This window comes from Paramisgurnus dabryanus, chromosome 4 (assembly GCF_030506205.2).
Source record: "Paramisgurnus dabryanus chromosome 4, PD_genome_1.1, whole genome shotgun sequence".
Lineage (NCBI taxonomy): Eukaryota > Metazoa > Chordata > Actinopteri > Cypriniformes > Cobitidae > Paramisgurnus > Paramisgurnus dabryanus.
The window spans coordinates 34,278,759-34,305,680 of NC_133340.1; the positions used below are offsets into that span (position 1 = coordinate 34,278,759).

At 35.5% G+C, this 26,922-nt stretch overlaps 2 protein-coding genes across 2 annotated transcripts; both read left to right on the forward strand.

Annotated features, from left to right (window-relative positions):
* The first annotated feature begins 867 nt into the window (after positions 1-867).
* Positions 868-8,171, forward strand: eslec (eosinophil lineage-specific marker). Its single transcript, XM_065254313.1, has 7 exons — positions 868-890; positions 975-1,053; positions 1,766-1,822; positions 2,979-3,073; positions 3,195-3,329; positions 3,612-3,723; positions 7,899-8,171. The coding sequence occupies exons 2-7, from the start codon at positions 987-989 to the stop codon at positions 7,982-7,984; spliced, it is 552 nt and encodes a 183-aa protein (XP_065110385.1). The 5' UTR covers positions 868-890; positions 975-986; the 3' UTR covers positions 7,985-8,171.
* A 1,553-nt stretch (positions 8,172-9,724) lies between these two features.
* On the forward strand, positions 9,725-26,654 carry trim2b (tripartite motif containing 2b). The gene is made up of 13 exons (XM_065254296.2): positions 9,725-9,883; positions 13,611-13,785; positions 15,248-15,301; positions 17,004-17,147; positions 17,804-17,955; positions 20,090-20,270; positions 20,641-21,403; positions 21,598-21,701; positions 21,836-22,003; positions 22,088-22,256; positions 22,899-22,969; positions 24,214-24,354; positions 25,149-26,654. Exons 4-13 carry the CDS (start codon positions 17,040-17,042, stop codon positions 25,299-25,301), a joined length of 2,010 nt encoding a protein of 669 aa, XP_065110368.1. The 5' UTR covers positions 9,725-9,883; positions 13,611-13,785; positions 15,248-15,301; positions 17,004-17,039; the 3' UTR covers positions 25,302-26,654.
* Positions 26,655-26,922: the final 268 nt, after the last annotated feature.

Here is a 26,922-nt window from a genome sequence, read left to right on the forward strand (position 1 = left end):
ATCATCATGAAATGTTTAACTGTCAACTGCAAATTGCCCAATATGCAAAAGCACTTTATAAAATGTTCAAAAAGTAAAATGTAATATGTTGTTGTTGGAGAAAGAGAGAAAATTATTTTTCCTGCCTAAAGAATTGAATTTTATTTCAAGTATTTTAAAACTTGCCTTTTAATTATCCTTCTTAATAAAAAATATTGACAAAAACAATAACATTGTTTCATGTATGGTCATATATGTTTTTTTTTTCAACTCATGCACACCTTAAGTATTTCGTACTAATATTTAGTAATTTCTTTATCATTTTTGTACTTGACAAATATGGTATTTGAGTTTTTCACAATAAATTATCCCTTTTTTTTTCTTTGGAAATGAAAATCATTATTTGAATAATCACAGTGCACTAAAATTAGTTTTTTAATGATTTGCTTTTTAATTTCAGTTAATCAACATAAGCCAAAGCTTACAGAAATAGGACATTGCTCTCAAAAAATGGTGCTATAAAGTACCTATGGAACCATAAATGGTGCTAGAGCACAACTATTGCACCATTATGGCTCTACATAGGTATTATATACTGTAGCACTAAAAGTGATTCACCATATGATCTCAAGCCATTTGAATTACTATACAGTATTTAGCAGCATTTTTGTGTGTTCCTTGTTTATTGTTTATTTGTCAGAAATCTAAAGGTACCATTACTGTATAATAAAGAAGAGCTTAAAAAAGTTACCTAATAAGGAATAAGAGGTCAACTCAAAACATGTTTTCATTGGTGTTTTAAGATCAGATACACACCTATGTCAATGAGCTACTGGGTATAAATTCTGTTGATTTCAGCATTGTTTTAAATATTACGTTACTGTGGAAGACGCTGTCGCTGGGCTCAGTTTGTATGGAATTTTTGCACTATATTAATTTATAGCCTAATATTTTTTAAATCATGCATTGATTACAATACTATATTTTTTCAATAGGACACTACCATCATGTGGAATTCTGCATTTCTCCTCGGTTTGGTCCTGGTTTTAAATGTCAGTGCGAAAAATTTAAAAGGTAAATATTTTCAAGAATTGTATCCAAATTTTTACCTTAATTACATTGTTTTTGGATCTGTTCAAATGCATGAGGCTAAAGGTTTGAATTTTATGCTAGGGCCGCACAATATATTGAAGTTATAGAGATGCACATTGCAACTGTTTGAAATAACTAAAACATTTAAAACGTGAAGGGTCAGACTTACCCATTAGGCAAAGGTCGGCAACTGCCTTGGGCCCGAGCTACCAAGGGGCCCCAAAACGTAGGCGTGTACTTAGTGAGCTGCCACTTTTGGCCTTGATAACCATCAAGATTTCCAGAAGCCTATCTAAATTTTGTTCAATTAGATAGGCCTATTCTATTGAATCATCTGTTGTGTTTTTCCGTATATTCCCATAAAAGTGTTATTATTACATCTGCATGAATGCGCCCCATTATAGTTTAGAGTGGATCATTCCATGCATTACCACATCTGCGCGCGTATCTCAACACTGAAAGTTTTAGTTTGCAAACAGAGATGACGTTTTTTTGTGGGCGGAGCCAAACTGGTTGCAGAAAGTCTACTCCAAAATGGTCTATAATAAGCAGAGCTCCAGAGAGTGAGTGTGGTACATTAACAACAGAGCGAAGTGAAACGTATCTACATCCGTGAAGCAGAAAAGATGATTCACACAAAAGTCTCAGATTTTCTCCACACAAACACCATAACTATCTGTTTCTCCTCCTGTAGCAACCTCTCTTCCGGCAACAACAGCTAACACCCGGCCACAAACAAAGATCCGTCCTGGTAAGTATGCTCCTCAAATAATTTAAACCCCATTTACACAGACCTTTGGTCCCAGAAAGTACACATAAAATTGCCAGACAAGCTGCTGTGTGAACGCAAACACGTCCCGTAAATCTTCTGGGATTGTTGCCGGAAAGAGGACCTGGTAAGATACATGGAAAACCCTCTGTGTGAACAAGAAGCCGAAACAATGCCGTAATGGGCGTGTCGTAGTGATGACACAACAAAACACATCACAACAAAAGTTATGGTTCAGCTCTTTAAAAAGAGAGATTTACAAATTGCATAGTTTGTATAATATCAGGGCCTCAGTTACAATAGCTCTTAAAGAAGTAGTCTACTCATTTTCAATATTAAACTATGTTATTACCTTAACTAAGAAGAGTTGATACATCCCTCTATCATCTGTGTGCGTGCACGTAAGCGCTGGGGCGTGCTGCGACACTTCGATAGCATTTAGCTAAGCCCCATTCATTAAATGGTACCACTCAGAGATAAAGTTAGAAGTGACCAAACACATCAACGTTTTTCCTATTTTAGACGAGTAGTTATACGAGCAAGTTTGGTGGCACAAAATAAAACGTAGCGCTTTTCTGAGCGGATTTAAAAGGGTATTGTATGGCGGAATAGCACTTTTGGGAGTACTTCGACTCGCCTGAAAAATCCGCTCCCCTTCTCCCTCTCATAATGGGAGAGGGAGGGTGTTACTGCGCCGAGTTGAAGTACTCCCAAAAGTGCTCGTATAATAACTACTCGTCTTAAAAAGGAAAAACGTTGATGTGTTTGGTCACTTCTAACTTTATCTCTGTTTGGTACCATTGAATGAATGGGGCTAAGCTAAATGCTATTGAAGTGTCGCAGCGCGCTCCAGCGCTTACGTGCACGCACACAGATGATAGAGGGATGTATCAGCTCTTCTTAGTTAAGGTAATAACATAGTTTAATATTGAAAATGAGTAGACTATTTCTTTAAGGTAAGGTAATTCCTCCGCAATTTCTGCCCTACTAAAGAATGTAATTTATTCCCCAATCTGTACACGAATTCGTGATCGCTTTAGTCTCATTTAAATCTCATATGAAAACGGCGGCATGCTTCGGCTCTACGCTGTATTTTACTATATTATTAAGTTCATTAATTTACTATTAAACTTTGCAGGTCCACATAGTAGGGGATGCCCCTCTTCCTGGGAAAAAATTGGAACAAACTTTTATAAATTTTTCAAAGAAAAGAAAACATGGGCAGAAGCAGAGGTATGGCTGGCATTTATAACTTTTAATATACAGTTACGCACTATGCAACTGATTTTGTACTGAAGATACACAGTTTCAATTTATAAAGTAGGGTGCAATTTAAGAAATTTTGTCTTTAAAGAAAAAGTGCATTGAGTTTGGCGGACACCTTGCATCTATCCACAATTCACTTTCTCACAAAAATCTGAAAAGATTTGTGAAAAACGAAGGTGGTGCTCTGACTCAGACCTGGATTGGTGGTCATGATGCAACTCAGGTACTTTATTTTTCATTTCAAGTATCAGCAGGAGCTTGAGGTAATGTAGCATCGTGGTACTGGCGTGTATGATAAACGACTCGCTTTTCCACATTTGTAATTCACATTAATGAATGTTGTCTGTTCAACTATGACGTTTAAAATCCTTTACACATCCTTCAAAACGAAAGTGTTTTTGACCAATGAGAACCATTGTTGATTTAAAATCATGATGTAATTCCAAAAAAAGTGAGTGGAAAAAATTTAAATGCTTTTTAGAAATAATAATACTTTACTTCATAGGAGTTTATTTGGTTTTGGAGTGATGGATCGAGGTTTGAGTACAATGCCTGGCACAATGGTGAGCCGAATAATGGAGAAGGAGCCGAAAGATGTGTGGAGATGGGTTATGGAGGTAAATTTGACCCCAAAGATTTTGTATTTAGTTCAAAATGTAAATTAAAATGTTTTAAACATTACATTAACATTATTACACTTGTCTATTTTCTCTGTGTTAAATAACATTACGTTAAACTTCCACAGATGAACGGCTTTGGAACGATGCTCGCTGCAGCAACAAACAATCGTTTCTTTGTCAGAGATCAGCCAGGATTGGCTTTGAATAATTTGATAAAAATCATATACTGTCTTTTTCAGATCTCCAACCAGTGTTGCCAGGTCTTGCTATCCAAAAATCTAAAAAAACGAGCCAAAAGTTATTCAGAATAGGTTAAAATCCTTTGCTTTGAAAAAAAAATCTGTCTCATAAAAAACTTTCCCAAAATTGTTTAAAATATCTGGACCTGGCAACATTGTTTACAAACTCTTTAAACTGGTACTTTTCATAGATATTGCTGAAAGTAACAGACATGCTATTGAAATGTAATATCCATCTTTGCCAAAATTAAAGTGCAAGTTAAAAATGTACAATTTTCTTTGCCTGTAGCCCTCAATTCATGCAGTGTGTTGGCAGTAGGGAAGTCAGTTTATTTTTACAACACGATGTAAGACATGGTGTAGTGTCTGATACCAGGCACTGTTGAGCTGTTCATTTGAGGAATCCCTTTAGAACAATAAACAATTCCATTATGAGAAATTCCAACAGCAATCTCCAGAATAAATAAAAATCTTTTAATAATGATTATGTCTGTTGGTACTGAGAAAACTTTGCATTTATTTTGGGTTTTAGTAGCTCAATGGGAAAAGCCCTGCATTAACAGAGTAAAAGTTGTGGGTTTAAATACCACAAAACTCACATACTAATAAAAAATTTATACAGAGAATGAAGTGCCTGCCAAATGTATAAATGTAATGACCATGAATATTGTGTATCACAGCACCACCTGGTGGAGCTGATGCCACTGGTCCTAGAAACACCAATGTCTTTAAGCTGCTTTAGATCAAATTGATAAAAAACTACAGCTTTATGGTTTAACTAAAATCTAAAAAAGGGGAAGTAGGATTTTCACTCAGTAAAAGCTATTCAATTTAAGAGAATTGTCAAGTAACGACTAAACTCAATTATCTGCAGCTTTAACTAGAATTTTCTAAGTAGCTTTTGTTTACATGGGATTTTTAAGTAATGCATCTGGGATGCAACATCAAGATTCAACAATGGTGACAAAGAAAATTATTTATCCACGCCGCAGTGCATGCTAGTCCTACACAAGAAGTAATTGTTAATACCCAGCATGCATTGCATATGAATACCATTTTGATTTATCACCATATATATATTTGTTCATAGCTCCTAGAAATCCTTAATAAAAACTGCTGTGAGAATGCTGGGTCTCATTCTGACAAAAATAAACTTTTGATGAGTGAGCAACTCAATTCATTATGATGATTTTTATTATTGTTATGTACCGACCACCACAGATTTGCACTATAACACAACAAACCTTATACACACATAGTGCAACCTTGAGAAAGTCCATTTAAATTAACATGACCACAAATAATAAAAAGAAACTGCAAGTAAATCATTGAAATAAACTTGAAATTTTGACAAAGTCCTATTTGTTTGTAAAACATAGATAATGCTTACTTTATTTACAAATTCAAAAAATACTTTTTTGCAGTGCACATTAGCAAAGCAGCTAAATGTTACAGTAAAGCCAAAAATCATGTATCAGGATGATGACATACTGTAGCACATCGGGCGTGTCTGATCATTTACAAAGATAATATCAGGAATGATAGATCATCATGAAATGTTTAACTGTCAACTGCAAATTTCCCAATATGCAAAAGCACTTTATAAAATAAAATAAGTTAAATGTTATAGCCTATGTTGTTGTTGGAGAAAGAGAGAAAATAATTTTTCCTGCTTAAAGAATTACATTTTATTTAACTTGCCTTTAAATTATCCTTCTTAATAAAAATATTGACAAAAAATTGTAGGAAGCATGAAATATAGGCCTATAAAAGCCATTAAGCATTGGAATCACATTGTTTCATGTATGGTCAATGTTTTTAAAAAATAATATTTTTAACTCATGCACACCTTAAGCATGAAATAAGTATTTTGTACTAATATTTAGTAATTTCTTTATCATTTTTGTACTTGACAAATGGTATTTAAGTTTTTCACTTTAAATAAATCCCATTTTTCTTTCTCTTTGGAAATGAAAATCAGAATTAGAGTATATCAAAGTGCACTAAAATGAGTTTTTTTTTTATGATTTGATTTTTAATTTCAGTTAATCAACTAAAATGTTTAGAAAGCCAAAGCTTAGTTGGACATTGCACTCTAAAAATTGTGCTATAAAGTATGGAACCATATAGCACAACTATAGCACCATTATTATCCTACATAGGCGCTACTGTAGCACTAAAAGTGGTTCCCCATATGATCTCAAGCCTTGTAGTGCTACAGTATTAAGCAGCATTTTTTGTGTGTTCCTGTTTATCTGTCAGAAATCTAATGGTTCCATTATAATAAGGAAGAGCTTAAAAAATGTTGCCTAATAAGGAATAAAAGGGTCAAAACATTTTTTCATTGGTGTTTTAAAGATCAGATACACACCTATGTCAATGAGCTACTGGGTATAAATTCAGTTGATCTCAAGCATTGGTTTAAATATTACGTTACTGTGGAAGACGCTGTCGCAGGGCTCAATTTTGATGCACTTGGTATGGAATTTTTGCACTGTATTTAATTTATAGCCTAATATTTTTAAATCATGCATTGATTATAATACTATATTTTTTCAATAGGACACTACCATCATGTGGAATTCTGCATTTCTCCTCTGTTTGGTCCTGGTTTTAAATGGCAGTGGGGTGAAGTCAGACGGTAAATATTTATAAGGATTGTATCCAATTAAAATCTTCACATTAATGACATTGTTTTTGGATCTGTTCAAATGCATGAGGCTAAAGGTTTGAATTTATATGCAAGGGTTGCACAATATATTGAAGTAAACGAAAAATATCGGAGATACACATTGCAATTTTAATATGTGGAAGGTGATCAAAGATTAGAAATGATGTAATGTAATTTTCAGTTTTAAACCTGTGTTCAAATTGATTTTATGAATTTAAAGTATCATATTGCATATCGTTTGTTGCATAATTTTTATTTTATTTGTCCTTTTATTATTAATCTCTAATATTGTGGATTATATTGAATTTCAACTAATCACATTTACTATTAAACTTTGCAGATGTTCAATTTAGTAGGAGATGCCCCTCTACCTGGCAAAAATTTGGAACACAGTGTTATAAGTTTTTCAAAGAACAGAAAACATGGGCAGAAGGAGAGGTATGGCTGGCATTTGTAACTTTTAATATACAGTTACAATGCACTATGCAATTGATTTTGTACTGATGATACACAGTTTCAATTTATTACACACAAAGTAGGGTGCAATTTAAAACATTTTGTCTTTGCAGGAAACGTGCATTACGTTTGGCGGACACCTTGCATCTATCCACAGTTCACTTACTCACAAAAATCTGAAAAATTTTGTGAAAAACGAAGGTGGTGCTCAGACCACCTGGATTGGTGGTCATGATGCAACTCAGGTACTTTATTTTTCATTTCAAGTATCAGCAGAAGCATTAAGGTAATATAGCATCGTGGTACTGTCGTGTATGATAAACTACTCGCTTTTCCACATTTGTAATTCACATTAATGAATGTTGTCTGTTCGAATGAAAGTGTTTTGACCAATAAGTATCCATTGTTATGGAACATAAAAAATTGGAAGGATTTAAAAACATGATGTAATTCCATATAGAAATAGTGAGTGAAAAAAATGTAAATGCTTTTTAGTAATAATAATACTTTACTTCATAGGAGTTTATTTGGTTTTGGAGTGATGGATCAAGGTTTGAGTACAATGACTGGCACAATGGTGAGCCGAACAATGGAGAAGGAGCCGAAAGATGTGTGGAGATGGGTTATGGAGGTAAAATATACAGAGATTTTTGATAAACTATCTGTGACCCCAAAGACTTTATTTTGTATTTAGTTAAAAATGTAAATTAAAATGTTTTAACCATTAAATTAACATTATTACACTCGTTTATTTTTTACAACTGCATTTTCTTTGTGTTAAATAACGTAACGTTAAACTTCCACAGATGAACAGCTTTGGAACGATGCTCGCTGCAGCAACAAACAATCATTTCTTTGTCAGAGATCAGCCAGGATTGGCTTTGACGCTTAAATTTGATGAAAATCATATTCTGTCTATTTCAGATCTCCAACCAGTGTTGCCAGGTCTTGCTATCCAAAAATCTATCAAAACTCTATAAAATGTTACTTTTCATAGATATTGCTGAAAGTAACAGACATGCTTTTGAAATGTAATATTCATCACTGCAAAAAATAAAGTGCAAGTTAAAAATATACAATTTTCTTTGCTTGTTGCCCTCAATTCATGCAGTGTATTGGCAGTAGGGAAGTCAGTTTTTTCTTGCGACACATGAATATGTGATGAAAGATATGGTGTAGTAATTTCAACTTTATTATTAAGATGATTTAGAAATGAACACAGGTTTGTAAGAACATGACGGTGAGTAAATGATGACAGAATTTTCCTTTTTGGGTGAGCTATACCTTTAAGAAAGGGGTAAGTTTGGATGAGTTTAAGAGTGAACCTAACACATTTTCCCAGCATAATGGTTTCAATCTAGACATGATCCACCAATTGTCTGAAAAAATCTGCAGCTCCAATTTGATTGGCTGGGTTAATGCAGCTTTCAGGAGTCAGGTTGGACAGGTTTTTAAGGGACTTGCTTTGAAACATCATATTTACCACTTTTGTATCTATTGTAAGAACTACTACTGTAAAGGATTCATAGTGTATTGAGAGTCACTCTCTGTCCTACTGCCAAAAAAAGAAATAAAGATGTTTGTTATATTCTGATCAATTTCTGTGGAGAAGAATTGTGCATGCATTTAAAAGTAAAAGCATGTTAATATCTTAAATATATTTTAATTATGTACTAAGATTTAATACTGTGCATGATTTGTTGTTTCGTGAAGGTTTTGTTTACTTTCATTCATTTGGTTGAGCGTGTTTGGGCAAGTGTGTGCATTGTGCATTGTCCAACATCTGCAACGACAAAGAGATGCGTCGAGCGACAGTACCAGTCTGTTCTGCTCATATTTTCCAACTTGAACAGCATTCAAAAGTGTCTCAATGGCCCCATTGGTTTAAATGACATAACTCAACACACAGTAGGCTACTTTTGTGTTTAGTCCTAAATTTAGTCAAAGTTATGAAGTACCTATGTTATTAAGTTATATGTGTAAGAACGTGTGCAAAGTACATAAAATATCCTGTACTACTTTTAACAAAAAATTGAGAAAAATTATTAGGTGACTGACAGAAAGTTTAAGTTTTTTTATTAATTAAATTATTAAATTTAATTAAATGATCAAATAAAAATAAAATGGCAAAATATGTCCTAAATTTTAAAATTTTCACTTTCAAGGATATCAATGTCTAAATAAAGTTAAAAGTATAATATGTGTATTTTTAGCAATAAACATTACATTGACAGAAAAATAGACTAATGTATTTTTTTATTCATAAAAATTAGTAACATAGCTGCAAGGATTGCAAATTAAGCCTAAATTAATGCGTCACGTAAGATGAATAATGACAGGAGCTGCAAATAAATAAAATAAAACAACTCAAACAAAAATCAAGGTAGTGCGAGAGTGCAAATACTAGGGTTTGCCTTCCTGCGATCGGTAAATGACATCAAAGTACCGCGAGAGTGATTCGAAAGCTGAGTGATTGAAAGCTCTCGCGGTATTTCGGTGTCATACTTCGAATATTCTGCGCTGCGCTTGTCTCCTGCGTACGTCAATACGTTAAGCTTGCTGTATTATGATTGGCTGTCGAGCTGCAGCCTGGAGACTGGCTCCTCCCATACGACACGCTGCTGTGATTCACTCATGTCGCCGTAGTGCGGAGAGAGAGCACTAACGACAAGCGACCGTGCAAAACAGGCCTCCACCCCTCCTCTCAGGGAAACGGGTGTCAGTCTGAGGAGTAAGGCGAGGAGATCATGTAAGCCTGCTGCACGTGAAGCTACACAGCTATGGAGGAAAGGTAAGACTGAATTTCAGACGTGTAAAACAGAAACGCAAGGCAGTGATGAAGAAGGATGCGGGTTATTTTGAACGCAGCATCTCTGATACCCCAACGCATCGTGTTTCCATGGGAAGCGAGAACGGGGGTGGGGGAGAAGTAAAGCTGGAGGAGAGATGGATGCTGTGGGTGGATGCGTTTCTTTAGATGCATTACAGGTTTGCGTGAATCCTAACCTTAACATTTACTACTGTACTACTATGTGACAGACAGCATCTGATACACGCAGTAGAATTGCATCAGTTTTCATTGAGAGAAATGAAAGTGAATGTTTGCATCTGTCTCATAGGCCTCACATAGGAGATTTGTGTCTTTTGAAGCATCTGATCTAATATTCTGTCGATTTTATCTGTCATGGTGCTTTTAAAAATAGGCCTACCAGATATTTAATATGATGTCAATATGAAGTTGCAATAAAACCCAGCATTCTGGCCAAACATTGGTTTCTTTGCTTTGAACAAGACTAAAACAATGTTTTGCAAACAACAGATTAGTGTTAGACTATAGGAAGCATATCGTGTGCATATCATATTATCTTACATATGTATTTTAGTCCATGACACAGCTCCGGATGAATTGGGGTCATGTTTTGTCAATTGATGGTTGGATTCTGTCTCATATTGCGACTTTGATCCCATCGCAGAGGTCTTGGCCATCTTACGTGTACCCAAAAGTCAATAGTTTGTTGAACTGAGATTTGGTTCACTGTAACAAAATTTATTTTGTGTTATTTATCAAGTTTTTAATTTTTAGTTTGATGCAATTTCTGTAATTTTTGTTAATAATACTTTAAATAAGGGTCGCATTTAGACATATAGTCACATATTTTTTGTATCATGGTTGCAAAAAGCACCCTTGATTACCTTTTTGGAATCCGTTCAGCCAATCTCCGGATCTGGCGGTATCACTTCTAGCATAGCTTAGCACAATGATATTACGCAGCCCCTGAAAGTAGTCCCCTTGGTAACTTTTTAATAGCAGGGGACTATAATATCATTGCGCCTCCTACAGCCATGTAACGGCAGCAAAGTCCTTGATTATTACGCCAGAATGAGAGTATAGTTCCTAGCCATATCGGCCTAGAAAATCGAAACTTTTAATTTTTCCATCGGTCTTAGTACACAATGTAACCACAAAAGAGTCAAGTTTTAAATTGGAAAAATATAAAAACTTTGGTTATTTTTTTAGCGTGATGCTAATGGTCTAATCAGATTCAATGGATTATGCTAAGCTATGCTAAAAGTGGTGCCGCCAGATACCATTCCAAAATGGTAAAAATCAAATGTTTCACTCTAGGGGAGCTGGAAAATTAGCATATTTTTTAAAAAGTGTAGTGTCCCTTTAATGTGTATATACCCAAATGTGAGCTGTAGATGTTGACCACATGGTCGTGACAGGTTTCTGCTTATGCCATCGTGAGAATGACATTTCTGCGCTGAAAGCAAACTGGCCTATTAGGTGAACTTGGATGCTCTATCCAGAACGCATGAATGCTCTGCCCTTAGGGAATTCTGCTTCAATAGCTCTGAATAGTCCTACACAAATTCTCTAGCTTGTCTTTGCCAGGATCCTTATGGTTAATGTTCCTTGTCCTCAGTCATTGTTGTGTCTGAGACGGAAAGAGAGGCTCTGGATCTAACACTGAGAGCCTTTTGTGATACAAATCATAAAGTCTGAAATGACATGAGTAATGACATGCCAGCTCTGTATTTCATTTCCTTATATTATACCATGTTGTCCACAATCGCATTCATTTAATAAATAATTCTCATGTGACCTTTATTCCCGTTTCAAATAGTAACTTTTCTTTAAGTCAGAATTTATGAATGCAATGTGAATGCATGAAGTTTGCTCTTTTGAAAGGTTTGTAATGTACTCTCTGAACTCTTGTGGTTACTAAATCAATGCTCAAAGCAAAACTGGTTTGCTATATAAATAGCAATATTTGTTTGATATGAATAGCATCACGACAATACACACTATTGCACAATATTTGACGGAAACTCACAGCTTATGTTCAAATGAATTACGGTACCGTCAATACGCATTTGGGTTATTTAATCATATTCTGCATGCAATAATCGCCTAAGCAGGTCTCTCTGTAATCCATTAGCATTACATCATGCATTTATTTCATTTAGCTTCCACTCTCAGTTATTAAAGTGGGCATGGGTGGGTAAGGGGGGTTAAGGTCAGAGCTGCGGGTCATCCTGGGTAAATCTAGCTATTATTATCGTCGTACCATCTGTTGGTAGACGACTTTGAGCTCAGAATCTCATTGAACCTTAAAAAAAAAACGACTGTTTTTCATAAACATGTGTTTGCTCTACCTCTGTCCCCGTGTAGTCGAAATCTGGATCAGTATATTTTACTCATCTGTAAATTATTGATAGAGTTCATGCGATGAAGAGTACATTTAGTACATTTCAATATGTATGTACGGATGGTATTGAATGTTGAAAGTTTTTATGTATTAATATGGTAGCAAACCTTAGCTTGGGTATTATTTTTTTATATATAGCAAAATTTTTAAGGCAGGTACTGGGCCTAGGTCAAAGTGACAGTCAAAAGTAAACATGACCACCATGGCATGACTACTAGCATGACGTGTGTTTATGTTGATATGTATACAATATCAAGACAAGACCACAAAATATGTGACCCTGTCTGTGAAATCTAGACTAAAGTCTCATAAGCAAATTATGAGATCAGTAGCATTACATTTTGGTTTTATCATTGATTTCAGTCTTTGACATGACCTTACTCGGTCAATATTGGAGATATCAAGGTTATATTATTTTTGCAGAATGTTCTTTCCTTTTCGGCATGGGCCCCACCCACCATGTAGGGCGCATCCCTTTGCGCCCCCAAAGGAAATTAATGACATAAAACAATCTCACTCTTACAAAGTTGAATTAAACAAACATTTAATTAAAGTTTACAATGATGTTGGTTAGTAGCCTTATTTTTATGTTGCACTGAATGTATAATAAATTAATGTATTATAAAACTGAGGCCCCCTGGCACCATCTCATGCCCCCCAGTTTGAGAACCACTGCGTTAAATTATTTAATATAGAAAAACAGTAATTCACAAAAAATGACTTCATCTGGGTTTTCACAGACTGGGTCACATACTCAATTAATAATGCATTAGACAGTCTGGTACAAACAGCAGATAACATCAGTGTCCCTTAGTAACCTAATGTCATATTTAGTGCCATCAATGCTGGCCCACTATCTGCTTTTTGCCAATGCACCCTGAGTTCTGAAATACTTGAGTGATGATCAGTGGGCTGAGCTCATTGCATTGCTTTCAACACATGAATGAGAAAATATTCATGTGTCACTAGCTCTTGTGAATTGCTGTTTTAGTAACCATAGTAACCTGTGGGCCTATGGATTTCTTCAGTTTTTTAAGAATTCACTTGATACCACATTTTTGGTCTATGTACCATGTTAATATGATGTATTTGGACACGTACCATGGTATTCCCTGAAGTATCTTGTAAATCCCACAGCAAATGAATATCATGTAATCAAAACCATTTTACCATCTGATATTATGACTGCAATATGATACTACTGTATGTTCTTTGTGCGTGTCTCAGGTTTATTCCTCGTCTTACTGTATGTAGACTTACATTCATGTTTGTATCTCTGAATGTTTTCCTTTCTGTTTTCTGCAGGGCCCCGTGTCAAGTGAGGGGAAACTGTATTTGGCCCCTACAACACACGGCGTGTTCCTCTCTTCAGCGAATCAAATAAACCTAAGTACCGTAGTATTTTCACAACATATTCAAATCCAGAAAGACGCACACAGACATACTTGCATGTACAACGACTAAGCTACATCTTAGTAAGGTGAGCAGCTGTAAAGACCTTACTTTGACATTTTTATAATTTACTTTTTATAGATGAAGAAGGAATCTGTATTTGTAATCACGTGCTTATTTCTGTACCTAGTTTTTACTAATATTGTGGTCTTAGCTGTGTGGTATTCTGTGTTACTTTATGTTTTTCTGTCTACAACATTAGCAGAAGTTTCCTTTGCTTCTTAGTATTTTTTGAGAGCATTTCCACTTAGCGCTTACATGTAAAAGTATATAAACCTTTGAAAATGAAGCAAATCTTTTTTTTACTAGGAACTAGGGATGTAACGATTCAATCGCGTGTCCCATTAAAAATGCCTGTCTGAAATCAATTCTGAATCGCAAGGCTGCGATTTTTTTGTATCATGCACAGCTTGTGCGTATACTACGGCATTTGGCAAGTAGGAAGTCCGTGTCAATCTAAAATCATTATGAGTTGGAGTCGTTTATAACGTGCATTTAAAAAAGCAACACCCATTAAATGAAAATCATTCAAAATAATCTTTATTGTCATGAAAATACCTGAAACAATCTGAAGAACAGCGTATAAATATTACAGTAGACATTTCCTGGAATAGTGTTTGCAATGCTATTTCTTCTGTGGCACAAATGGAGTTTCTTCACGAGAGCGCCCCCTGGCGTTCGGATGTCCCGGGAATTCACCGTAATTTATTCAAATTCATTCATTGAGAAAATGCGCATTTGCAAGGTTAATCGTTACACCCCTACTAGGAACCATTAGCATTGACTATGTTTATATACACACAATAAGCGGATATCTATAATCAGCTTATTACAAAAAGTTAAAAGCAAAACGGTAAACCGGCTATGTGAAAGATTGTGTTGACATGGGATTTTGAGATTTTTTGCAGGCAATGGCGTCACCGCCTATAGTCTGCTTAGTCATTCAAAAAGCTGAGAAATCTGTCAAAAGCTATACTGTTGTATTTCTTCTCATTTCTACTGAACCTGTAAATTTAACACAACTTATGCATTAGTTTGATTACTTCCATTTGTGAAGTTTATCATTTATACATGAAAAATGCTCACATTAACAAAATTGGGATAAAGCTGGTTAACAGTGCATTGTATAACTTTTAAAAGGATCTCTTGACAGAAATGCAATGTATGTAATATAGATAACTATATTATCAGTGGTGTATAAAGACTTTACATAATGAACTGTATTGTTTATTTAACAATAAACCTGTTCATACCTGTTCAAAGACTTAAGTATGGTAGACTCATGAACAGAAATTGAACAGACATGTCTTCAGTCCTTTAGCTGTTACTCATGGGTTCGTCTTTACTTCATTCAGTATTCTGCGTTGTGCTTTAGGAGTCATCTTGGCTGTGCACCTACTTCTAGGAAGGGTAGCTACAGTATTAAATTTGTCTAACTGTCGAATGATGGATGTCTAAACATTTTGAGATTGTTTTGTATCCCTTTTTAGCCTTATGGAGTGCAACAACTCTTGATCGGATATCAGAGAGCTCCTTCTTGCAAGGTATGGTTCATAAAAGCTGAAGTTTCTTGACTCATTCCCCGCCAGCCTTTTTTTGGAAAAGTTGCTCACTGACATTTTTTGTGATTTTCACACAAGTTTCTCAAAATTCCTTCCAGGAAAATTTTCCTCAAAAATATATAAATATACAAATATATCAAATGAAAGAACAGACCCTCTGCTTTCAAACAAAGAAACAAAACGGGAAGAAACTGTTTAAACATCCTGTCTATATTTTTCAACAAAAAGCTGAAATAATTGCATTTTTGTGAAGGAATTTTGATAGAGATCAGATTCAGAATGATTATCAAAACATACACAGTTAAAAATAAGTAAATAACTTTTTGCTTCAGTTTTTTTGTAAATTGGGTAAGTGTACCATCTGTATTCCAGATTAACAAAAAATTCATTAGGAACAGGTTTTTTATGCAAATGTTTTCTCTTAATTGACAAGATAACTTGTCAATGGCGGGGAAAGAGTTAAGGACAGCAATCTTAAAACGTTTAGGTGTCTTTCAATAAAGTAATTAGTTTATGGGTTTACTTACATTTTCCTCCAGCACTGTGAATGTTTAATGGGTGTTTTCAAAAAGGACACAAAAAAGTAGAATTGTTTTTGTGTTGTCAGCTTAAGCACATTGTGTTTGTCTATTGTTTTGACCTAAATGATGATTAGATCAGATTTTATGGCAAATCACTTTAAAAAACAGTTAATTTCAAGGAGTTCACATACGTTTTCTTGCCACTGTCAGGATAATGGGGGCGAAATTCTATTTTGTTTTTGCCATTTACGTGACCTTACATGTTATCAGTTCATTAAGCATAATTGAAATACGACATGCAAATGCACTTATTGATATTTCAAGTATGCATCTTCTTTAACTCTTTCCCCGCCATTGACGAGATATCTCGTCAATTAAGAGAAAACGCTTCCCCGCCAATGACGAGATTTTCCGTCTTTCCGCAATACCGCTATTATCCACCAGGTGGCGCACTTCCGCAAATTTTTAAAACCGGAAGTATTGCTCTATGGCAAGCTGCTGCATGTCCGTGTCTGTTTTAAAGATCGCTCTGAATGGGATCTCTATGAAAAGTCCGTCATAAAAATTGAATTATCTCTGCTTTTTGCTCAAAATATGGTGTTTTTGCAAAAACCTACCCATATTCAAAAGCTGATTGCAAAGGAACCACTAAAGTTAGGATGAAACGTTTTTTTTTTTTTGTTTGAAAGCAGAGGGTCTGTTCTTTCATTTGGTATATTGTATGTTTATATATTTAAAGAAGAACATTTTCTGGAAGGCATTAAACTTTGGTGAAAATCATGAAAAACGCTGGCGCTGGCTGGCAACTTTTTTTAAAAACGCTGGCGGTGAAAGAGTTAATCATTAAATGTGTCCCCTTGTATAGCAAAGGTATAATTGAGATTTATCTCTTAAGATGGTTTAGCTGTAGTTCAGATTTACAGTTTTGCTTCGATTTGTTTTTTCATTTTTAATGCAATAGTTTTACAGCTATATCATGAGCGGTATGGAAATCAAAAAACAGACATCAAAGATTTGGGAATGTCACAAAGTCTGTGTCTTTGTACACAATGCAACTTTACCCACATCAATCGTGTTAAAAAAAATAAAATCAGCTGTGTAAACTTAAAAGCTTAAAGTGCACAATGTATGTGTAAATATGTACCTTGTACCTTGCTTTTTAGGTTCGTATCAAGTGTGCATTGGTACTGTTTAACCGCATGGAGGCACCGCAAGCTTCTCCTGACAGCAGCAGTGAGGAATGTACTGTATTAGAGGCTCTGCCTGGAAAAGGAACTGGACTAACTTGCTCTCAACACAAAGGAAAAGTGAGATCCATCCCAGTGCACACATTCACATACTGTAAACACACACAGACATCAATGCACTTACACAGATGGGTGACACATCCTACAGGCAGTCTATCTCCCTTGAGCATAAGCTGCATGTCCCAGAAAAACAAGTTGAATGACAAAATATAGCCAGACCTCAGCTGATTCCTCTATAAATATCGTAAGATTCAACTAAGCACCTAAAATGTCAGGGAATGTTCTTCCAGGAGATGAAAGTTATACACGTTTTCATAACTATTTGCTTTTATAAATGATATTACAATTTAAATCACAGTTTCAGTGAAAAATATACACTTTTAAAATCAAAGGTGATTTTTGGTATACATATAATTTATATATTATATATAATTTACACTGTAAAAAAAATAATTGCTTTTTTATTTATTGTAGTTTTTTGTCCTATTGCTTGTAATTAATTTATTATCCTTATTTCATCAGTGAAATAAGAAAGACTTTATTTATCTTTATTTATCTAAAAAAAAATGTATATATATATTGATATTGGTGACAATTATTATGAAAATTCAATGATATCTAAGATTTTAATTACATAAAAGCCTTTTTAAAGGAAAAAACTAAGTATACTGTGACACCCTCATAACTAATGTGGTGGCCTTATTTTCTGTTTCCAGGTTTCTGAGTTGTACTGTGTGCCATGTGAGAATGCAGTGTGTGAAGACTGTATGAACGCAGAACATGCTGAACATCCCACTGATTTACTGGAAAATATTGTGAACGAGCAACTTGCAACACTGCAGGACAGAGTGGATGCAGCTAAAAACAGGTTGAGAGGAGTTTTGACTTTGACAGTTATGCATATGGCAAATGGGTTCATCATAAGAAGAACTTTTGAATTACTTTTTCATCAGTATTTGTGTTCCCTGGGAATCAACCCTGTGTCTTTTGCGCTGCTAATGCAATGCTCTTCCAATTATTCTACAGAAACCATGAGGGCCATAATTACTTTTTTTCTAGTAAAATTATAGATTTCATGGATGTGCATTGGATGAATTTTAATATCTGTAATTTGCAAAAATCCACCCAGATAGTTCTTTTGGGGTAATATGACAATTCTTTATACAAATAGGTACTCACTGCAACATTTAACACATTTTACTCTATTAAAATACAGTCCAGAGATTCTCCTTGCAGTCATGCCATTTTTATGTAAAAAGTAAAGGACTAAAGTCTGTTCACACCAAAAACTATTACAACAACTATATTAGCATCCAGGCTACACAATATCAAAGAAAATATTCAATACAAAGTTTGTAAAGTCTAATTTAATTATAAAATAAATAATATTTAAAAACATGTATAACCAACATCCCAGCTAACAGAGACAAGTTCTAAATAAATTTTTTGAAAGTTCCCAACGTTCCCAAAAACTTTCTACCAACATAAAATATGTCCAGTTTTTTAACGTGTTAAGAATGTTTCTTGGTTGTCAATTAATTAGATGATGATATTTACCATTATGTACTAACCACCACAGAATTGCACCATGTACTTTGTTACCATAAAAAATGTGTTTTGTACACACAAAGTTTATGCAACCAAGGAAAAACTAGCAAGCAAGAGTCCAACAACACTAAAACAAACACTGATCACCACAATGTTAAAACAAGTGAATTGTGTTTTCCACAGCAATATTTTTACAGAACATTCAGAAATAATGTTTTATAAGAGTTTTAAAATAATAACTTTCAATGTTTCTCTATTATTTACATAAAAAGCAATAAAGTAAATATAAAAAACAGTTGTTTTAAACATTGTGTGAACATTAAAACATGACATTGGAATAACGTTTGAAAATGGTAGAATGTAACATTCCTCGAACGTTTAGACAACACAGAAACATAGAATGTTAAAAATATATATTTTCGGGAAGTTGGGAACATTCAAGGAATGTTCTTAGAACTTTTTTCTGTTAGCTGGGATACATGTTGTACATTTGTCAATTTAAACACATCTTGCAGCCCTAGTGTCCACACCTATGTACAAAAACATTGTTTATTTTAAAGGGACACTCCACTTTTGTTGAAAATATGTTAATTTTCAGCTCCACTAGATTGAAACATTAGATTTTTACCATTTTTGAAATCCATTCAGCTGAACTCCGGGTCTGGTGGTACCACTTAGCTTAGCATAATCCATTGAATCTGAATAGACCATTAGCATCACGCAAAAAAATAACCAAAGAGTTTCAACATTTTTCCTATTTAAAACTTGACTCTTCTGTAGTTACATCATGTACTAAGACTGACGGAAAATGTAAAAGTTGCGATTTTCCAGACCGATATGGCAATGAACCATACTCTCATTCTGGCGTAATAATTAAGGACTTTGCTGCCGTAACATGGCAGCAGGAGGCGCAATGATATTATGTAGTGCCCGAAAATATTCCCCTTGGTAACTTTTAATAGCAGGGGACTATTTTTGGGCACTATCTAATATCATTGTGTCTGCTGCAGCCATGTTACGGGAGCAAAGTCCTCGATTATTACGCCAGAACGAGAGTGTACCTTTAAGCTGCCAATTTACATGTAAATCTATGAGCCCTATTCAATTAGGGGTGAATTTTGATTGGCTGTCGATGTTTTATTGAAATTGGTCTGAGAGTCAATAACCCAACAGTATCGTTCTATTGTTATTGTTATAATTGTGGTATGGACACTATTCTTTTAAGTTTAGAATAAACTAAATAAGATAAAATAAAATAAAAATTTAAACTTATCTTGTAGTTATAGACCCTTGGGGTGAATGGGCCTTTAGGATTATTATCGAATGTGCTTCCATTTCTTAATTGCTTGATTCATTATCAGATTGCTTATTGATTTTGTATTGATTTCAGTAATAACTGATGGATGACAGACAGGTGATTTGTTGGGTAATGGATTTCTTTTCCTGATTCGCAGGCTGCCTCAGATAAAAGAATCGGTTCAGGGCTTGAGAGATATTTTGCAGCAGTTGAACACTCAGCGTGGCTCTATTGAAGAGGACATCCATTCCTCATTCAGCGACCTTCACAAAACCCTCGACACACGCAAGAGCGTCCTGCTCATGGAGCTGGAAGTCACGTATGGACTAAAGCAGAAGGTGTGTTTGTTTGGTTAACGTACCATTGTTACTGACCATAACTCAGAATCAATTCACTTAAATTAGATTTTTGGTTTGTAAGGAAATTCATAACACATTTTAAATTCTAATAAGATCGAAATGCATTGTGGGATTGCCTCCTTTGTGAAGCATTCATGCATCCCTACTGTAAAATGTGGACATAATGAGGCATCTTAAAGTCCTAATGAAAAAGAGCCTTAGAAGCTGTCTTTGTGTTTAAACAATTATGTCATCCATAAAATGCTGCCTACATAGATTTTGGAAAAGAGCCACTTTGTTTTGTACCCAATCAACTTGAAATGTCCTTTCTGTGTGAACTGTCACTTTAAAAAATGTGCATCTCCTAAAGGTTCTGCAGGGTCAGCTGGACACGCTTCTCCAGGAAGAAGCGGCCATCAACTACAACTGCACCATGACTGAAGAGGCCTTGGATGGAGGCAACAAAGCCGTCGTTCTCCAGACAAATAAAGACGCAGGAGAGAGACTGAGCGAACTGGCCAGCCAGGGCCTTCCCCTTCAACCAGAGGAAAACGACCAGCTGGATCTCGTGATGGAGATCGAAGGACTGCGCAAGTCCATCCACAACCTAGGAACCATTGTCACCAGCAGCGCGGTGGCCAGCCAGACCGAAGCTTCGGGAGAGGGTCTGGAGCAGTGTGTCGTGGGTCAGCCCATGTCCGTGATCATAACCACTAGAGACAAATCTGGTGGACTGTGCAAGACCGGAAACGCCATCATCTCGGCAGAGGTCTTCACGCCGGACGGCAGCGTTGCGGATGGCGAAATCGTGGACTTTAAAAATGGAACTTATGAGTTTCAATATACGGTGAAGAAGGAGGGCAATTTCAGTCTTGCGTTGAGACTGTATGATCAGCATATCAAAGGAAGCCCCTTTAAACTAAAAGTCGCCAGTTCTCCGGATGACTCCCCGTGCACCACCACCGCAGCCAACGCAGCGTCTACGGGTTCAAGTGAAGGTGGGGCGCGGAAACGGAGCGCAAAGTCTCCTGGGAGCAGGAGCCGACAGAAGGGTGTGAGGCGGAGCGGAAGCTTGTTCAGCACCCCAAAGAAAAAAGTTAACCCGATAGAGGATGACCTCATTTTTAGAATAGGTACGGACATTAATTCTGGTTTAAAATGTATGATATGTGACCCTGTAGGCACTGCAAGAACATCAAACCAATGTGCGAATGTCCGAGCACCGATAGCATATTCTTTAGAAATCATAAAAAAGCAATCTTTACAAACATTCACTTGAAGTCGAAATGTTCTGTAACCTTCAGCTGAAGTCTTCTTTGTTTCATAGGAACAAAAGGAAGGAATAAAGGAGAATTCACTAACACTCAAGGAGTAGCAGCTTCACTAGACGGAAAAATCCTGATCGCAGACAGTAACAATCAATGTGTGCAGGTGAGCGGACTATGATTGTCTTAATTCTGTCTCATGCTATCCTGAATCTGACTTCTCAAAGGGACCATAGCATTAAAGATGTGAGTGGTCATGTGATACATTCATCTGAGTGATGTCACAAATTTTTGTCACAGATATTTTCAAATACGGGAGAATTTCAGAGCCGTTTTGGAGTACGTGGCCGGTCACCAGGGCAACTGCAGAGGCCAACCGGAGTCGCTGTACATCCAAATGGTGACATTATCATCGCTGACTATGACAATAAGTGGGTCAGCATCTTCTCTAGTGACGGCAAATATAAGGTGATTTTCATCACATTTCATCCGATTTTAAAGAACAACTCACCCAAAGTTATATAAAAGTAATGTTACTATGTGTTTCCAAAGGCTAAACTGGGCTCAGGAAGGCTGATGGGCCCAAAAGGCGTATCTGTTGACCAAAACGGTCACGTCATCGTTGTGGACAACAAGGCATGCATGGTTTTCATCTTTCAGCCCAGCGGTAAACTCGTCACTAAGTTTGGCAGCAGGGGATGTGGAGATAGACAGTTTGCTGGTGAGTGCATATACACAGCATTGAAGAAAAAATGCATGATATAAATGGTAGGTGCGCTGCAAAAAATTACTTTCTTTTGTCTAGATTTTAGACAAAAAACATAACATTTAAAGACGGCATGAAACGAAAGTAGCGATTGTCTTTTTTTCCCTGTGGTGTCGTAAGTCCCAGTGAAACCAGTTTCTGAAATTAAACAATTTGTCCATCGAGAACTGATTGGATTGTTTGGAGTTGGGTTGTGTTACATTTTTGATTGAAGATTATGAGGGCACATACATTTTTTAAAAATAATGAAGCTCACAGATGAATCATTTGTAAAAAAAAAAAAAAACAATACCACAATATTCCAAAACAAACGACAATTTCATTGCGACTTTAAGTTAATTTGTGCTGAAAACAAGCAAAAAATCTGCCAATGGGGCAGATTTAACTTAATTCAAACACTTAATTCAAGAAAATTATTTTTCTATAAAAAATAAAAATTTCTTACCACATTAGAAGAATTTATATAGATATATAGATATAGCTTGAGCATGCAATTGAATTGTACCCCTAATTACAATAAATATGAATAAAAAAGATATGATTTAAAGTTGAGAACTTCTTATCATATACATTTGTGCTATTTGTCTTTTTACATAGGGCCACACTTTGCAGCAGTCAACAACAACAATGAAATAATCATCACAGATTTTCACAATCACTCTGTTAAGGTAAGTTAAAGCTATTTTCTTTTTTTTGTTTTGAAGAATATTTACGATAGAGAAAATATTTTTTGAGTATGTTATTTGTTTTCAGATGTTTAGTAGGTTTTAACATGAAGATTTTAAGTCAAGTCAAATTTTTGGTTTCCGTCCAAATGTGAAGCGAATCTTTTCAAAATTTGCAAACAAAAAGACAAAAATAAATAAATGCGAATTAGGTGCGTTTCCTTCAAGTTGGGCAAGTTATAAATTTACTGGCAGTGCAGCTTGTAATTGCCAAACAGAAGAAGAAATGCAGCATTTTTGATGAAGACACTAGAAGCAAGGATATTGCGACAACGTCAATATATGAGTCCCGTGGGTTTAATGTTTGCTACGTCAGAATTAATTCGGCACATTCTCTCATTATTCGCATTTACTCTTTTTCGCATAAATAAAAAAACACCTCAAGCGAGTGTAAATACTTTTTTGCGAATTAGAAGATTTTTAATCGAAATTTGGTGTTTCCATCACTCATTTTTGATGTGATACTTCCAAATGCGCATAAAATTATGATGATGGAAACCTGGCTGATGTTGCATTGTTTCAAAGAAACAACAAAAAATTGAAACCAAAACAATGGGAAAATTATTATAGTATGTAGAATAGACAAAGTATTATTGCAAATTTTATTGTCCTCATAAAAGGATTATAATCTAATAAAATTCTATATGTGACCCTGGACCACAAAATCGCAGGTATATTGGTGAAAATAGTAAAAATAAACTATTAAGTCATTTCATATAGTTTTTCTTGGACTGTCCAACATTTAGTCAATATATAAGATAAGTAACAGACGTCATATTTAACTAGACATGTCTCTATCTAACATGGAAATGTAAAATGCAAAGAGCAAGGGTTTTACATTATTAGATAAAGCAATAAATCAAACCGATCAGAAGCCACATTGACTTCCATAGTATTCTTTTTTCTACTATGAATGTCAATGGAGCTTCAGATCGGTTTGATTACAAACATTGTTCTAATGAACACAAAGGAAAATATTTTGAGCAAAGTTATGTATACAGGTTTGTAAACACCATGAAGGGTGAGTAAATGATGACAGATTTTTCATTTTTGGGGGAACTATATTCCTTTTAAAGACTTAATGAGAACTAAACATTATACTTGGCTAAACAAAATATTATACACACATACACAAGACTACATAAGTGTATATCTTCCCACTCACATTTCTCCTGTTTCTGTCCCAGGTTTTCAATGCAGATGGGGAATTCTTGCTTAAGTTTGGGTCAAATGGCGAAGGCAATGGCCAGTTTAATGCTCCTACAGGGGTCGCTGTGGATGTCAATGGGAACATTATTGTGGCAGACTGGGGAAACAGCCGGATACAGGTAATAAATCTACAGTAGATGAGCCACCATGTCTCAGAGTAAGATGAGACTAGGGGGCGTACACACCAAACGCTAAGCATGTATTCGCATTGCATTCTTTGCTCAATATTATGGAGCGTACACACCAATTGCAGTTACATACAAAGTCAACGCAAACAAACTAATAAACGTGAAGTTGCGTAGGGTGATGCGAATGATGCAAATTGGGCAGCGCAATTGCCACTAACACGCGTTATTCACCTCAAATCTGAGTCTTCATGCAAGTTGAAAATATTCAACTTAAACGAAAAATTTGCATAACACAAAGTTAAATCGAGGGAGTATTCTAGAGCGAGGAACATGATGATTCGTGCTTGGTGTGTACGCAGCATAACTCGCTGGATTTAACGTTAGGTCAGGCGAATTTTTCACTTGAGTTGAATTTTTTTTTAATTTGCGCGAAAGACGCATCTGAGCCGAATAGCGCGTGTTTGCTGCAATTGGAAACCAATTCACATCTATTCGCGTATTTGCATTGACTTTGTTAGTAATCTACTCACACAAAACGTTAAATTCACGTTTGGTGTGTACGCCCCATTAAATGTGCAAATCATATTCAGGTGTTTCTGTAGTTCAAGTATCGTATTAGCCTAGCAAAGGTCATGGGTTTGAACCCAGAGAACACACATACTGATATAAGAAATGTACCTTGTAATGCACTGTAAGTCGCTTTGGAAAACAATCACCTGCCAAATGCATAAATGCAAATGTAAGAAGTATGTAAATCACACACCTTCACCTCATCCTGTTTTAAGGTGTTTGACGGAAGTGGATCGTTTCTCTCCTACATCAACACGGCTGCCGACCCTCTGTACGGACCCCAGGGCCTCGCTCTCACATCGGACGGCCATGTCGTTGTGGCCGATTCTGGAAACCACTGCTTCAAAGTCTATCGATATCTGCAATGACTTAAAATAATTAGTGACTGGTTGATGGACACCAAAGTCGTAACGTACGTGTCCGGTTTTTGCACTTAATTTGATGTATTGGTATTCCCCTCTACATTTACAATGAACTTCTCCTTACTTCATGGTTTCCACGTATTTTGTATTTGTTACTACTGTTGTATGACGCTGTAATACTAAAGCTTGTTGACGTGCATTGTTCATACAATGCCTCGGAATGCCTTTGCCAAAAACGACACACTGCATTGTTGAATTACTGAGACAACTGAATGCAACAGTCAGTACACTACCCAATGTTGATGTTGGCTGAAAATATACATGCTGCATGTGTGGATCATGCATGCATCACTCATTTGGAAAGGCCTGATTGTAAAATGCTCAGCAGTTTCAGTTTATGGTGAAGCAGTAATCTGCAAGATAAAGTTTGTGTTGGTATATAACGTTGGCAAAGCTATCACTTGTCTCGATGATTTTCCGATGAAGTTGCATTGAAATATATACAAAAAAAATGTGTCTATGGCTCCAAGTTTCGAAATTTGTCTTTTCATCTTTAAACTGTTGCTGCATGTGGCCATACATCTCACAGTTAACTCATAGGAGGTCGGATTAACATTCCCACTAATTCATATTCCATCTGTGTCCGTTTAATAAGTCCATAATTGAAAGTTAGTACTCCGATCGGTGCAGCCTGTCCATATGCAAAATGCATAGTGTGATATTTTGCCATTTAAAGTTTACCACTCGCGCTGTTTAATGACATACAGTACAGTACTGTTTGTGTTTGAGGCTAACAGTAGATTACACAATGCACTGTTGCCGACGTGCATACTTATCGAATGATGCTAGCATACTGTTTATTTAGAAAATATTAGGACTCTATATTTTCCTTACAAATACTATTAAAAACTAAAAAATATCTATATATTTGTGAAATTAATGTTTCAAAGAAAAGAATGGGTGGTGTTTTGTTTGAGTTTCAAGATGCGTTTCAGATCACTTGTGGCTTATAGTTAAGGAATTGATTTCCATCGTATCATTACGGGCATGCGTCACATAAATAGTACTAATAACATACAAGCTCCAAAATACTTAATAGCAATAGTAATACCTTTAATTCAGTTATTTTATTATTGTCAAACAATGTAAAGTTTTATGTTCTTGTTCCAGAATGTGGAAATGATTTTGTTTCAGTACAGTACATTTATACTGTAAATTATGTATATGATTTAATGGGTGCCAATTTTAGTTTTCTGTATATGATGATTGTCATTAAAGAATGTTTTATGTTGATCAAATAAGAGATATTACTTGAATGTTAATGATTTGCTGTATAAAATCAGCCTTACTTCAGCCTCATTTATGGAAATGTTTCTCATTCGTATTTTATTGATGATTTCAGTAGGTTTATATTTGCATACTTTGTTGATGTGCGCTTGTTTACAGTTTGCTTGTTTGCCGGGTTGATTTTTCTAACATTGCTGTCAATTCATCAAAGACACTATCAATGTACAGAGCATTAAAATGTGACTTTGGGAAAACTAGTCTTTGTTTTGGTTTTTGCATGAATTATCAGTGCAAACTGAGATGAGATGTGATCCTGGACCAGAAAACAAAATCATTATTT